This window comes from Calonectris borealis, chromosome 18 (genome assembly GCF_964195595.1).
Source record: "Calonectris borealis chromosome 18, bCalBor7.hap1.2, whole genome shotgun sequence".
NCBI classification, from domain to species: domain Eukaryota; kingdom Metazoa; phylum Chordata; class Aves; order Procellariiformes; family Procellariidae; genus Calonectris; species Calonectris borealis.
The window spans coordinates 6,948,065-6,962,265 of NC_134329.1; the positions used below are offsets into that span (position 1 = coordinate 6,948,065).

Sequence of the window (14,201 nt, forward strand, 5' to 3'; positions counted from 1 at the left end):
CGAGCGGAACATCGGAAGGGTTTGGTGGCGCACCCCGACCATGGCGGAAGTGACGCCGGAGGGGCGGAAGTTCCCCCCGCCCCGGCACTCCCGCTCGCTCGGTCAGTGGGGCTGCGCTGCGCCGTTCATGGTGAGGCGGCGCGGGGGGGCCGGGGGCCGGGCGGAGCTGGGGGGCTCAGGGCCGCGGGGGTGGGGGGCTGGGGCGGCCTGGGTGTGTGTGGGGCTGCTCAGCTGCGGTCGGAGTGCGCGGGTGGGCGTCCTTCCCCGGGGAGGGGGGGCGCTGGCCTGTGGGGGTTGGGGTGAGGCGGGATTTGGGGATCCGGCTCCCGGGGTGGGGTGCGCGGGGAGTGGGGGCGGTGCGGGGTTTGGGGGGTTTCAGTCCCCAGGGGCGGGGGGCTGGGAAGGGGGGAGAGGTTGCAGAGTGCGGGGGTGGTCCAGCCCCTGAGGTTGGGGCGCTTAGGGAGCGGGGAGCAGGTACGGGGGTCCTGGGTGGGATGCGGCTCCCAAAAGACGGGGTGCGCACCGTCTGGTTTTCATGTGTGCGGGGAGGGTCCCGTCCTCCCAGGCCGGCCCTTGGCCAGAGGCTGGCGTGGTTTGGGGAGGGCAGGCCTGGGGGGCTCGGGGTGCAGCCCCACGGCTCTGTGCCTCGTGGGTGGCAGGGTGCTGGGCTGCGGCCTGGTGCGCAGGGCCGGATCCCTCTCTGGGACCCCGGGCACGGTTCCTGGCTGAGCATTCAGCTGCTGGAGGGAGCCTGAGCGTGGGGCTGAGGCTGGTGCCTTTGCGCTCCAGAGAGCCCTGGGCAGGCTCCGTAACAGAGGGAATGGTCCCCTGTGGCCATCTCTGGCCATCCCGCTTCTTCACCTTGTGAAATACAATCTGGACGTGTCACTACATTTCTGAACTACTGTTCAGATTTGCTGGCTGATAGTTCCGCTTTTCATGAGAGCGGAGCAAAAATCATTCAGTACAGCAGACAGCCAGCGCGCTCTCAAGGTTGTAGGACCTGGGTCTGCCTGAGATGGCGGGGCATTAATCATCCCATCCTCTCACGCCGTGAAGCAAAACAGTTAACCACAGAGACGCAGCTTGATTAAGGATTTATCGTTAGCAGCTCTTGGAGCATTTGTGTTGCTAAGCTAACGTGTTCCTGTTACAGCGTGTGACCTCGTTAGCTGACTGGAGTCCACTTTGTCCCGGGACTGTGGGCAGAAGTAGTGAGGGATGTTGGACATCGGGTTCTGGTGTGCTGAGAAATGTGGGAGTGCAGGGAAGAGAGTGGGAAGCTTGTGTGTGCTCTCTGTAGAGCCGTGTATGCTTTAAGGAAAAAAAGCCTCTAGAAAATCTGTGCAAAAATACTCTGCATTTTAACACATAGGAATCGTCTGCTCAGGCTCTGTGTATTGGGAATTGCCCAGTTTCATACCAGATTATTCAGGAAGTAAGAACTTAAGCTTTAGAAGTTGTGAAAGAAATGAATGCAGTTTTTGTGGGAAAGCACTGGCTTTCGCAGTGTAAAATGCTGCTCAGCTTTCACACCGTTCTTCACTGGCTGAGTTGATTTACGTTCTTTCGCTGGTTTATGTCACTCTCAGAAAGAAGACGAAGTTAAACGTCTAAAACATTTGAGAACTTTGCAAAGAGGCAGAGAGGAGCCGAGGCTGATAGTGCCCAGCACATCTATGACTACTTCTGTGTAAAATAACCGGCGGTAACACAAAGTTGGGTGCCATGCAGTGGAACTGCAGGTCTAACTGGTAACTCTTTGCTTCCAGGAAGAGATGTCGGGAGAAAGTGTGGTGAGCTCAGCAGTGCCGGCGGCTGCGACTCGCACTACCTCCTTCAAAGGCACTAGTCCGAGCTCCAAGTATGTCAAGCTGAACATTGGCGGTGCCCTCTACTACACCACCATGCAGACCCTGACCAAGCAGGACACCATGCTCAAAGCCATGTTCAGTGGCCGAATGGAAGTCCTCACGGACAGCGAAGGTAAGGGGCCGCTCCCCGCGTCCCTCGCACCGGCTTCCTTCCTCTTCAGGGGTTGGAGAAAAATGTTAGAGAACGGAGAGGAACATCTCAGCATAGGCCCAGATATTTCTACATTTTATTAAAATGTCAAAACTCGTAGCTTTTACAACTGAGAAAAGATGCAGAACAAAAGACGTGTATGACTTGAATAGTTGTCTGAACAACAAAAGGACAATAAGAAGTCCCAAAGCTCCTGTCAGGCCCAGATAGCACATCTTTTTCTTTGGAAATACTAACGCTAGAGCTCTTAAGCGTATGGAAAATGGTGGGGATAGTGATTAAGAAACTATGAGTCAGGACTTGCCTATTTACTTTGAACCTCAGAAGGCAGTTCCCTCATCTTGTTTCCTTACCTCAAATACAAGTATAAAATTTGCTCTGAAGACTGAGGGGGGTGTTATGAGGTAAAATCTGATTTTTTAAATGAAACTATTTTCTTGTGAGAGTATTGATTGATGGCTTCACTAAGACACAACCAGTTGCAAAATTTTTAGAAAATTTGCTATAGTATTACCGACAATAAAAGGAGAGAGCTAGCAAATGGGTCTCTCCACGTTAAATGTCTCTGAAAAGAAGGAATGTGCAGTATGTCAAAGCACAGTCTTCTAATGGAGCAGCGCTCAAACACTTCACTTCTTTACAAGAGACGTTGATTTTATCTTCTGCTGAGATTCTTTAAAACATTTAGTTTAAATTAATAATATAGCTAAAATGTGTTTGTGATTACTGCAACTGGTAGCATAGTTTTATATCAGCATTCTGTTATTGTGGGCATGTACAGAGTTTAACTGGAAGCACAGCTTTCTATTTATGTGCTGACATTTTGCCCATAACTCTCTTTATGGGCTTGCATACCTTGTCTTTAACAATAGCTACTGCATTGCTGAGCCTAAAGGTTCAAAACACCTTTTTCGTGACTAGTTAATTATTTGAAAATTTCGTTTGAACTTTCTGAAAGCATAGAAAATGTAGTACGTGGTTAGATGAATTGGACTTAGTTTTGAATGCTTTAGAATAGTCTGTATTTAGAATAGTCTATATTTATTCTGGCACAACCTAAAATATGTGGAACAAGTGATGGATTTAGCAGGGCTCTTGTGATAAGCTTTCTTGAGATAGGAGGAAGTGGATTTGGAGGAAAAAAACAGTGAAAAATACAACCTAATGATCTGAATATTCCTGTTTTAGCTAGAAGCCCTTATATTTAAGCTGGGGGAAAAAAGGCGCATTGTTCCAGGTGTTATACCGTGCTTTTTGCCAGTTTCAGCTGCTGTAAAGCAGTAACAGGTGCTGTGGTTTGTGGGCCCAGAGCAAAGGGTCTCTGGGCTACCTCGCATGGGTCTGTGCAGGTTGCATAAAAAAGCCAGCCTGTGGGTCAAATTGAAAAAAAAAACCACTGTCAAATGGGAATCGGCACCCTTACTGGGAAGACTGGAGGGATGTTCTAGCGGAAGGGTTGTGAACCAGTTCATTGAAGACCTCTCCCTTTGCTGCTGAACTTCAGGCAACTCCAAAAGTATCCTCCTGTCCCTCCCTAAAGCTGCTCTGTGTTTCACAAAATTTGATAATTCAAGACTTCTGAAGTCCTTCAGTTTGGAAGCGGATTGGAAATTCCAAATTAATTTTGGAAGCGTGCCCTGGGGTGGTCTCAGCGCTTCCTCCGGGTGTCCTGGGCAGGTACCGCAGGAGGGCTGGTACAGCGCGTTCCCGAGGCTCGGAGTCTGTGTAAGCGCAGGTGCTTTTTGCTGGAGAGCAGCTGACAATATTACTGGTAATATGAGGGTAACTAGAGCTTAATCTGCTAAAATGTCATGCTTGAGACATAAAATCACAAGTTTATTTTGCTGTGAATCCCACAGTGTCTGTGTGGGATTCTTCCGTTTAGCCAGTTTGTGTTTTAATAGGAATTTGATACTTCCTGTATGTTGTAACTGAGACACTCCCATTGCAGTAGTTCTTGCTTTATCTCCCCTTGCCTGGCGTGATGCTGGAAACTGGGACAATAGCATTATAGCTGTTAAAGGAAACTCTTTTTATCTGAAATTCTTCAAAATACTGCTAATTGGTCACACCCAAAATCTGGCACAAAACAAAGTGTTTCTTAGGAAAAGAAGCCAGACTGGTGGAGAAACTGGAAGGAGTAAAGTTTTTAAACAGTCTGTGGAAAGTGTCACACGGGGTCCTCTCCTCTTTGTTTAGATGCATTCTTCTGACCCCAGCACCATCTCCCCAGCTCTTTCTCAAACTTAACAATTACAACATGCTGTTAGTTGGGCCGCAGGAGAAAAGACTGGAGTTCTCTGGTGGTGGGTGGCAGATGATTATTTTTGGCTTAGAAATTGTTCATGAACTGTAGCAAATCGGCATATTTTGAAAATTTTATTTTTATGGTAATGAGCAGATAGAAGGATGTGGGTTTTCCAGGTGCATCCATCTGTTTCCAATTTTCTTTTCTGCAGTGTGGTTTTTTTCCTCACTCCCCACTGCTGTTAACCAGTTCATCGAGATGCATGTTTTTCATTCAGCTGCTAGTAAGACTGTTGAGCATCAGGCAGTCTTCAGTGTCAGGCTACTATTTAATCTGTCAAGGCTTGGTCAGAAAATGTCATCTGGTTTAGTTTGAGTGTTTGGATGCTGTCCCTTAGAGTTCTTGTAAAACAAAAGATTAATTTCCTAAAAGTCTAATGTGTGTACATACAGTTCATGGATTATGTATTCCTACCTCAGTAAATGGATCAGAGGACATTCTTGTAACACTGCAATTAAAAAATGGCTTTAAATGACTATAGCTGAAACCCACTTCTTAGGCTGTGCACAGCCGTGACTGGCAGCAGGGTCGCTTTCCTGTGAGTCATCTCGCTTTAGCTGCACGCTTGGCTGTTTGGTTAAAACAGAAGGTTTTTTGAAAGCTGTTTTAGCACTCACTTATATTTTGCAATGCTGCTCGAAATATTTTCTCATCCCCTCTCCACATGAAAGTGAGCAATTCTGCTTTGGTTTCACCATCTGTAAACATAAAGTTGCAGCAGATTTTTACAGCCTACAGAGGGAATCACAGCAGAGATGATAACAAAGAATTTGGGGGATACAATTCTGCTCTCAGCCTGCCCTTTACTTCTCTACATGTTGGTGTACTCTAGTAAACTCTGTCAACGGTTGTATTTGTGGAATATGGATGTCCTTGTTTATTACCATGTCTTGTGCTTCCTCTTCCCTTTAAAATGGGAGATCTTGCTTTACATAGCTCTGCATTGACAAATGGGCTTTTTTCTGCTCTGGTTGGTTAGGTATACTGTATTCATTAGCCTGGATCAGTCTTTTGTTCTTTGATTTCTCTGTCTCTAGTTCTTCTGCCTCCAGCTTTCTCGTTTGTTATTACAGTCTGTAAAATTACAATTGCGAGCACACATTGTGTTTTTTGTAGACAGCAGGGTAACGAGGGAGATGGAAAGCCTGTAGTGAACTGCTGGAGAGTGTCTCAGTTTTCCGCAGAACAGCATGAAAGGGCTGTGTTCACTTTCCAAATTGAACGAAATGTTCAGACTTTACTAGTAATTCCATTCATGCAGAGCATACAGGGTCTGCTTAACCTACTTTCCTTATTTGTCCAAAATATGACTCCTTCCCCACAAGCGTTTCCTCACTGCATTCCTGAGCTGCAGCCCGTAAGAGTGGCCATCTGTTCATTTATGGAAACTCGAGCCTCAACATTGCCTAACAATTCTCAGGGTCCGGCCTGATTCAGGCAACAGACTGGCAACGAGAGGTGAAGCGCAGATCCTTTGATCGCCAGCTAACTGGAAAGCATTTCGGTTGTAGCTCTGTTTTCTTTTCTTCACACCGTTGTCAGTACATAGCAGCGCTGCTGAGCTCCAGGGCAGGGGCTGTATGTTACATTCTGCTTACGCATGCTGTCGCGTCATGTCCTTCAGCAGTTTAAGACATTGTACTAATAACCACTTTGTTCTACCAAATTAATGCGCTTTGGGAATATAGAGACTGAAACAGTGTTTGCCATGACACTGGCAAACTGTGCTGCGTCTGTGCTGCCTTGCTCTTGCCGACCTTTTTGCACATCTACTGGAGATGGTGGATCATGGTGGATCATGGTGGATCACGGTGGGTCCTTGTGTTGTGTTCAGCTGAAACAACCTTTAGACAGTCACATCTGCTTGGCTCTAGTAAGCTGTCTGTAAGAAACAGCCACACATGTACGTAACAGGGCCCTAAGACAGAAGGCAAGAAAATAATAATCTGTCAGGGCTTTAGGAGTAGAGAAGAACAGAACTGGTTAGTTTGAGAATGAGAACTATTCATTCCTCTGTTTCAGCTAATTATTTGTCAATAACTGGGGAACTATGAGAAACAAGGGAGCTTCCCACTTTACTCCCACATACTCTGCACTTGAAACGCAGAAGGAGACGATAAATTCCCTGTGCTTTTTGCTCCTCTGCTCGCCAGCTCAAGCAAGGAACTGGAGATAGTCTCTCTTGGCAGGAACCTGCTTGGTACAGCAGTCCCAGGCCAGTGCCAAGGCCTTTCGCTGCGTTTGCCTCTGCTTCTGCTCTACTCTGGTCGTTTTCTGTCCCTAGGCTGGATCCTGATCGACCGCTGTGGAAAACATTTTGGGACGATACTGAACTACCTGCGCGACGGGGCTGTGCCGCTCCCTGAGAGCCGCAGGGAGATAGAAGAGCTGTTGGCTGAAGCAAAGTACTACCTGGTCCAGGGGCTGGTGGACGAGTGCCAAGCAGCCTTGCAGGTAGGTCGCAGAGCTGAGGAGGAGTCAGCTTACTCTGGCTGCAGTGAGGGGTCGAGAAGAGGAGGCTGCTCTGGGTGGAAGCAGCATCTGGGCAGAGCAAGATTTTCTGCTGGTCTCCACTTGGTGTCTTTTTGAGGCTGGGATGAAATTGAAATACTTCATGTCATTGATCTGCTGGAGATCTGATCTCCAGAAAAACGTACTGAGTCGCTCTCAACGTTTAGTGCCACCCAGTTACAGTGAGGGATAAACAGTTGCTCAGTTTCCCTCCGCTGACTCCTGGGAGCGTGCAAGGAGCAGCAGCCTGGCTCCTCTGCTGTGTTCTCTGCTGCCGTCAGGGTCTTGCATGCTGAAATGATCCGTCATCAGCACGAGCTCTGTGACAGGAGTTAATTCTTCCAGCGTGAACCAGAATGGGGTAGGTCCTTTGGCCAGAACAGAACAGCTTCTTGTAGCACGGTAGCCACAGGCTGCTGGGAGTCCTGCTTTGTTCTTTGTTTTCCTCTGGAGTGCTCACCCTAGGTTTGAAGCCACTGTTACTGGTGTCCTGTTTGGGTGAAGCCACATTCCATTTAAATAGGTGCATAACATTCAGTCCCTGTGTTTGCAGAGTGGTAGAGAGCAGAAATGAATATCTCAGGTGGTCCCAGAGGAATTCTACCTGGTAGCTGGAGTGCCAGCCTGGTTCAGAGCATGGACCAGAAACGGCCACAGATTGCACACTGAGCTCTTCAGCACAGAATCTGCAGGACCTTCCCAGTTAATATGAGTGTGCCCTAAGGCCTATTTACATTCAGCTGCTGTTTGATTCTTGTTTCAGCAGAACAAAGATGCATATGAACCGTTCTGCAAGGTACCAGTCATCACGTCTTCCAAAGAAGAGCAAAAACTTATAGCCACTTCTAACAAGGTAAGGGAGGCGAGGCTGCGCTGTGGCCGGGGAGGGTGCTGACCTGCTGGCCCAGGCTTGCATGGGCCCTTGACCAAGTATTCTTTAGAAAATGGTCTTTAGTTTTCAACAGTGGGCTTACCCTAAAATACATGACTTCAACTGTTGAGCTGCAAAGCACTGAAAATCTACAGCAGACTAAACATTTCTTCCGAATTAAAAGTCAAATGTTGCTCAGGCTGGGCCTGGCCATGTGTTTCTCCACGTAAGGTATTAAAATAGAGGGCGTAGGCAGTAGCAGGCTGATCAAGCAGATCCTCAGGGCTATTAGATCTTCCATTTATTTGTCCACTCTGGTTATTAACGACACACACTTTCTTTAGCTAAAGTGAATCGATGACTCCTGTTTCTGGAAGCCTGCTGGCTGTGGCAGGCGGAGGGGAGGGTGCTGGTGATAACGATTAGCCTTGGCAAAAGGGCAGAGGGCGGGTGAGAATAGATTATGTTCTAGTCACAGAGGGGGTCAGAAGGGATCGCAGCCCCATTGCCAACCCGTGCATGACAGTTTTGCAGCAACAACAGTAACAACAACAACAAAATCCCACTGGGCTCGGGCCTGCTGGTGTCATAGCGTATTGCAGCTTCTCTGCTGTGGGGTCTTGGACTGAGTGGAGATTCCAGCTCTTACTGCACTTCCTGTGACTGATCTGTGGTTTGTTTTTTACAGCCAGCAGTGAAGTTGCTATATAACAGAAGCAACAACAAATATTCCTACACCAGGTAAATGACTTCAGCTGGACTTCTTTGAAGTTTTTTATAGACTAATATCCGTGATAAGCATTTGCTTTTTCTTCACTCAGAACCAATGACAGATTGGTGCTGGCATGCACTCAATTTTTTCCCAATTAATTTCAAACTTTAGTCAGAAGGGAGCCTACTGTCATCAATGAAAGGCTAAGCGTGTGCCATTTCTGTGCCAGAGGAGTTGTTCTAATACTTAGGTGCAGCTGGCAGAGACTCCTGGCCAACTGCTGGCCTGCATTCCCCATGGGCTACCGCACTTTAGTTGCATACAGGAAGCCTTCCATGGTGCGGTGTTCGCAGTAAGTGGTAAAATCATCAAGTCTGGGACCCTTTCCTTATGTCTGTATATGTTTCATGACATAACGCTGTTTCCGTCCAGTTGGTGCTGAGCTTGAGCTTAGGAATGGTTTCATTTGGGTGATAGAATTTTGTACACAAATGAAATAGCCGTGGACAGTGTAATTCACAGTACTGTTGATGTCGTGTTACTGCTTCTTCAGCAGCAGGTTTTCCTGCTTGTACTAGTCAAATGAGTTATCCACTGCAGTCCTGGACACCAACTGTAAACACTACCTTGGTAGAGGCACAGTAAGTCAAAGGAAACTGGGCGTGTGGGCCCATAAATGCTCACTGCCCGCACCCCCCTTCTATTCTGTGCGCTGTCTTAATTACCCTAACGTGACTGCTGCCTGCCTTCATTTCTCACAGCAACTCTGACGACAACATGCTGAAGAACATTGAGCTATTCGATAAGCTGTCCTTGAGGTTTAACGGGAGAGTGCTCTTTATAAAAGATGTGATTGGAGATGAGATCTGCTGCTGGTCTTTTTACGGGCAGGGGCGGAAGATTGCCGAAGTCTGTTGCACTTCCATTGTTTATGCTACTGAGAAAAAACAGACAAAGGTACGAGTAAATCCCTGAATGCTTCCAGCAACAGGCCCAGCTGCTGTCAGACTGGCATCCTGACATCTGTTCCATTTTGAACACTCCTTCCATTGTTTAGCGTCTCTATAGAATAATCAATGCCATTCAAAACGGGAGCAGCACAGTGGAGCTCATCCTGTGGGTTCGTTAGGGTGGGGACTGCTTGGCTGTGGCACTTAACACGGCAACTGTGATATTCCGTAATGCAAGTTCAGTCCAGTTCTTTATCTTTAGGGAAACTTGTGCATTTAACCAAGTTTGCTTTACATCCCTGTGTAAAGCCAGGTCCTGGTGAGCAGTGGCATGCCTTCCCTGTGCCTTCTTACCTTTCCCAGGAGAAATCTGTCTGAGTCTGCCCTGCAGGCAGGCCAGTTCTGAAAAAAAAACCAACCCCAACCTGGTTGCTGGGTCTCAAAAGCTGAAAGCAAATAACAAAACAGAAATGACTGTTCTAGAAGGGATTTCTATGGCTAGAGTCCACTTAAGAAATTTTGAAAACAGAAGGGTATCAGGAATTAAAAATGAGGTAACCTGGTGCCTGCAGTGACTGGCGATAGTTGAGAGTGACCTTATTTCTCTTGGGTGGGCAGGTGGAGTTCCCAGAAGCCCGCATTTACGAGGAGACACTGAACATTCTGCTGTACGAGTCCCAGGACGGGAGGGGACCTGACAACGCGCTCTTGGAAGCCACAGGAGGGGCAGCTGGCCGCTCCCATCACTTAGATGAAGATGAGGAGCGAGAGCGCATTGAACGCGTGCGAAGAATTCATATTAAACGTCCGGATGACAGGGCCCACCTGCATCAGTGAGCCGAGCGACAGCCGCAGACTGCGCAGCTCTGTCTGGAAGGTGCTGCCCTTCGTCTGATCGATTATCTGCAGCAGAGCACCAGGTGGTTTAACTTCTGCTCAGCAAAATCTGTAAATTACGTTTTGTAACAAACTAGATTATTTGGGGTATTTAAATGCAGTAGTTCTAGGACAAGAATAAATAAGGTTACTGGGCATACGATAGATACTGTAAGGACCTATTGAGCACCTGGAGAAATGCCCTGGATTTTTAGCACTCTTTGCTGTTTTGTGGCTAGAGAGGAAGAGGGCTGGCTTCCTTTGGCTTTAGTAATTATCCTGCACTTTAAAAAAAAAAAAAACAAACAACAAAACAAAAACAAACAAACAAAAGGTCAGTCAGCCATGTACCTTCCCTCCAGGCACTCATTGACCCTGTCTCCTCCTAGGCGTTCAGGCGTGGGAGAAACGCAGTGATCCAGACACACCAGAGCTACTGCAGAGCTCCCTGTCTCCCAGGCCTGTAGGTGACAGGGTCGGTAGCTCAGGAGTGCCTCGGTGCGACTCCCAGGAGGACAAATGACACGTGCTGACTAGATTCCTGTAGTGCTGGGGGCAGAGGGAGCCCCCTCGGAGCAGTGGGAGCCACTTGGGCTCGGCTTGCCGGGTGGCTGGCTGTGGCTCCCTGCAGCTCTCGGGACCTGCTCCCCGAAGGGTTCGGTGGAGCTTCTACAGCACTGAACTGTGGAGGCCCCCCTGCTTTATCTGTGCAGTTCAAGGGTGGAAGATGTTAAAATTCCTTCAAAAGAAGGATCAGGAGCAAATTGTACGTTATGCTTTTCCTTAGGGTGGTGTTGCTACCAGTTAGCGCGTAGAACTTCTGCCTGACCCCGGGTCTCAGCTGGGGCGTTTCTTTCCCCCAGATCGCAGGTCAGTAGGCTGCGCTTTCTTTACTACAGGTAAAGCAGTCGCCATCACAGGTTCAAACACTCCATGCCAGCCTAGCGTAGGTAGGGGGCCAGCAGCCGTAGTTCAGTTCTGTAACCAATACAGGAGCATTGTCTTGCAGCGCGAGTACCATGGGGAAGAGGAGTAGGCAGTGACCCAGAGGCAGTTATTCCTTGACTTTGTATTCCGAGTCTTTTCAGAAATGGCAGCTGTGTGTGAAAGGGCAGAGCTAAAATGTTGTGTAGAGAAGACCTACGTAGTCTAGTTTTCCAAGAGTACTTTTCTATTATAAATGAATATGTTATCTACCTCCTCGTCTCTTGTTGCCTATTGTGGAGTCAAGTAACAATTACAGTGGAAGATCATGTATTATTCAATAGGACTGGATGCTAAAGGATAATGAACAGAGCCACAGCTGTAATGGTTAATGTAACAAATCTTGAGAGGGAGAGAAACATGATGGAGGAAGTCTTAAACTCGCAATCAGGCTGGCACCTCGGCAGACACCAGAGTACTTTGGCCTATTCTAGAGTTTTTTGACCCTTTATCTGGAATATCTAGCACTGGTCTTAATGGCCAGACATCTCAGAGAGAGCAGCAGCTCCATGTTCCTCTTCCTCAGTGAGGTGGTTATTTGTTTTTTCCCAACTTCCTGCTGCAAGGATTCCTACTCCTGGCTCAGGGCTGTTAATGGCATGTTAACATTTTAAAAACCAAAGGTGTTGTCAGCATCACCAGCTACATTACGCCAATGCTTCTATTTCAAATAGCAGTTACATCCCAAACTATGTATAGCTTGTCTGTAGAAGCTAAAATAAAGTATTAAGCATTTGCTCAGTGGTACAATTTTGGATCATCAAGTAAAGCTAAAAAGATTTCAAAGTTAGGTTGAGGTCATCTTTCTAGTAACCAAAGACTTTTCTGAGTTACAGACAGCTCGTGTCTGTAACTTGTTGTACCTGTATTTCTTATACTGTAGCTCTGCAGCTTCAGCTGTGTCCTGACAGTTACAGGCTTCTATTTTAACCTGTACTTACACATTTGCAACACACTTTGTGTTTGTAGAAGTCCATAGTGCAGATTGTTGTTGTGAAGGATGCAGTGCCTCTCCCTTCTTAACTTCCTTATGTGATAAGCTGGGGAGTGTGGACGGGAAGTCCTCTGAATTGCTGTTTCTCCAGCACTGCGTACTTTGACACTTACTGGCACGTTACTGGGCTGTTTATGGGTTTCTGAGCATCTGTAACAGACCTACCGCCCTTGAAGGGGTCTAGACCCTGTACTATGTTTCAGTCTAACTCCCACATCTCAGCAGTCCCACTGTGCTCCCGCCGGCCATCAGTGGTGAAAAGGAAACACCAGCTGATTACTGTAGAATACACCGATAGTCCTGCAGCAAACCCTGCTTGCTTCATTAGCGCTAGAGAGCTGGCTCCCTCCTGTGAGATAGGAGGGACAGGCCATCCTCATCCTCAGCTGTGCTGAACTACCTGCTTTCCCCATACAGCGCAGGGGAGACTCCAGCAACCCAGTGCTGGCTGCTCAAACAAAATCCAGTCGCATCCTGTGGTGCAAGAGCAGGTTCAGCTCCAGGAGGCGACGTGTTGACACCAGTGCTAAGCACCTGACAGATCACATCCATGTGATTAACTTCTCTGTAAATAGATTCTTAACTGGCTTCAGGATTTCCTCTTTCAGGTTTTGCAAACTAAGTTCTTAAAAAACAGGGGATGATTATTTTTAATCTTTGTACAGCGGTTTGTATAGCTATTGGTTTAGTAAGTCACTCCAGGAGAGTCTAAGTTTCAGTTTTGTTACTGCATTTATGGGCAGACTCTGCCTTAACGCACTCCTGACTTAACCCCCTGCGTGCTGTAGTTGTGTAGTAAAGATGTACTGCTGTTGTGTTAGCATGTCCTTTACCTACTGGCCGCTTGTCCTTGGTCTGTGGAGAGAGACTTAGTTAATGCCATTGCACAAATGCTGTCAGCTCTTGAGCCTTTTTACTGTAAATGGTTTTGCCTCTACAGCTTTCAGGTGAAGGTGGGGTACAGGGCAGCTGGCCTGGTCACAAGCAGCTCTTTAGATTATCCGGTACTACCTTGTATTAGCAGAGCGCAGACCTGTCTGCTGTGATTCTCCAGCACCACAAACCCAGCACTAATAGTGACAGTAGAGCAGAGCTGACTAAAATCTTACGTGTGGAAGCGGTTTTGTCCGTCAGCACAACGCAGAAGAGCTGGAGCACAGTCTGCAGCTTGTAATACAGTTAGGGCTGCACGGTAGAGGCAAGAGTGACCACCAGCCACTGACTTAAAGCTCCCTGAGAGGGTGTTTACTCCCACCTGTATCAGTGTAGCTGTAGCACCAAAGCAGCTGCTCCTCTGTTGCCATAAGGGCAGGTTTTGGATCCCACCCTGAGCTCCACCTGCTGCAGGACAGGCCCTGGTTAGAGCCCTTGTAGGAGGCTCCAAGCTCCAGTCTTACCTTAGAGCAAAGGGTAGGCAGAACCTTTCAGCCTTGATGGAGTAGTTTCGTTTCATGGACAATAGCAGCATATTCATCTGTTCTGTACAATCATTCCCTCCCACTTTATACTTATGCACAAAAAAAGCTTAAGCTAGATTTCCGTGTATGGTTGATGTTTGCGATATGTACTTTTTTAAAAATATAACACAATAAATTAGAAGATATTTCATATTTACATGCGAGTCGCTTTATTACTTGTTAGAGGCATGCTGTCCTCATGGTCCATGGAGCTGGAAGGAGCTTTCAGGAAGAAATACCAGAGATCATCCTCCCCCGGGTTGTTGGTTTTACCTCCTGGCACTGCTCATGGCAGAAGCACCAGCGATCTGGCTCTCGGGACTCTGCAGACCCCAGGATTTAAAGGCAGCAAGTCAAGGATCTTCAGGCTGTAGTTCCAGCCTACACAAAGCAAGCTGGAGCTACGCAAGTTTGCCTCAACATGAGGCAGCAGAGTAAGCGCTATGAACACGGAGTGGCAATACAGCTGCAGCTTCCAGGCAGCAGCGAGCAGAGGGAATTCCTGTCTTCCAC

At 47.6% G+C, this 14,201-nt stretch overlaps 1 protein-coding gene across 2 annotated transcripts; it reads left to right on the forward strand.

Moving 5' to 3' along the window:
* Positions 1–25: 25 nt before the first annotated feature.
* KCTD10 (potassium channel tetramerization domain containing 10) lies at positions 26–13,845 on the forward strand. 2 transcript variants are annotated; one of them, XM_075167548.1, is made up of 7 exons: positions 26–130; positions 1,773–1,986; positions 6,618–6,787; positions 7,608–7,697; positions 8,404–8,456; positions 9,189–9,384; positions 9,996–13,845. In XM_075167548.1, exons 1-7 carry the CDS (start codon positions 41–43, stop codon positions 10,212–10,214), a joined length of 1,032 nt encoding a protein of 343 aa, XP_075023649.1. In that variant the 5' UTR covers positions 26–40; the 3' UTR covers positions 10,215–13,845. The 2 variants fall into 2 exon arrangements, with proteins under 2 accessions (XP_075023649.1, XP_075023650.1); XM_075167549.1 differs by having other exon boundaries at positions 7,611–7,697.
* Positions 13,846–14,201: the final 356 nt, after the last annotated feature.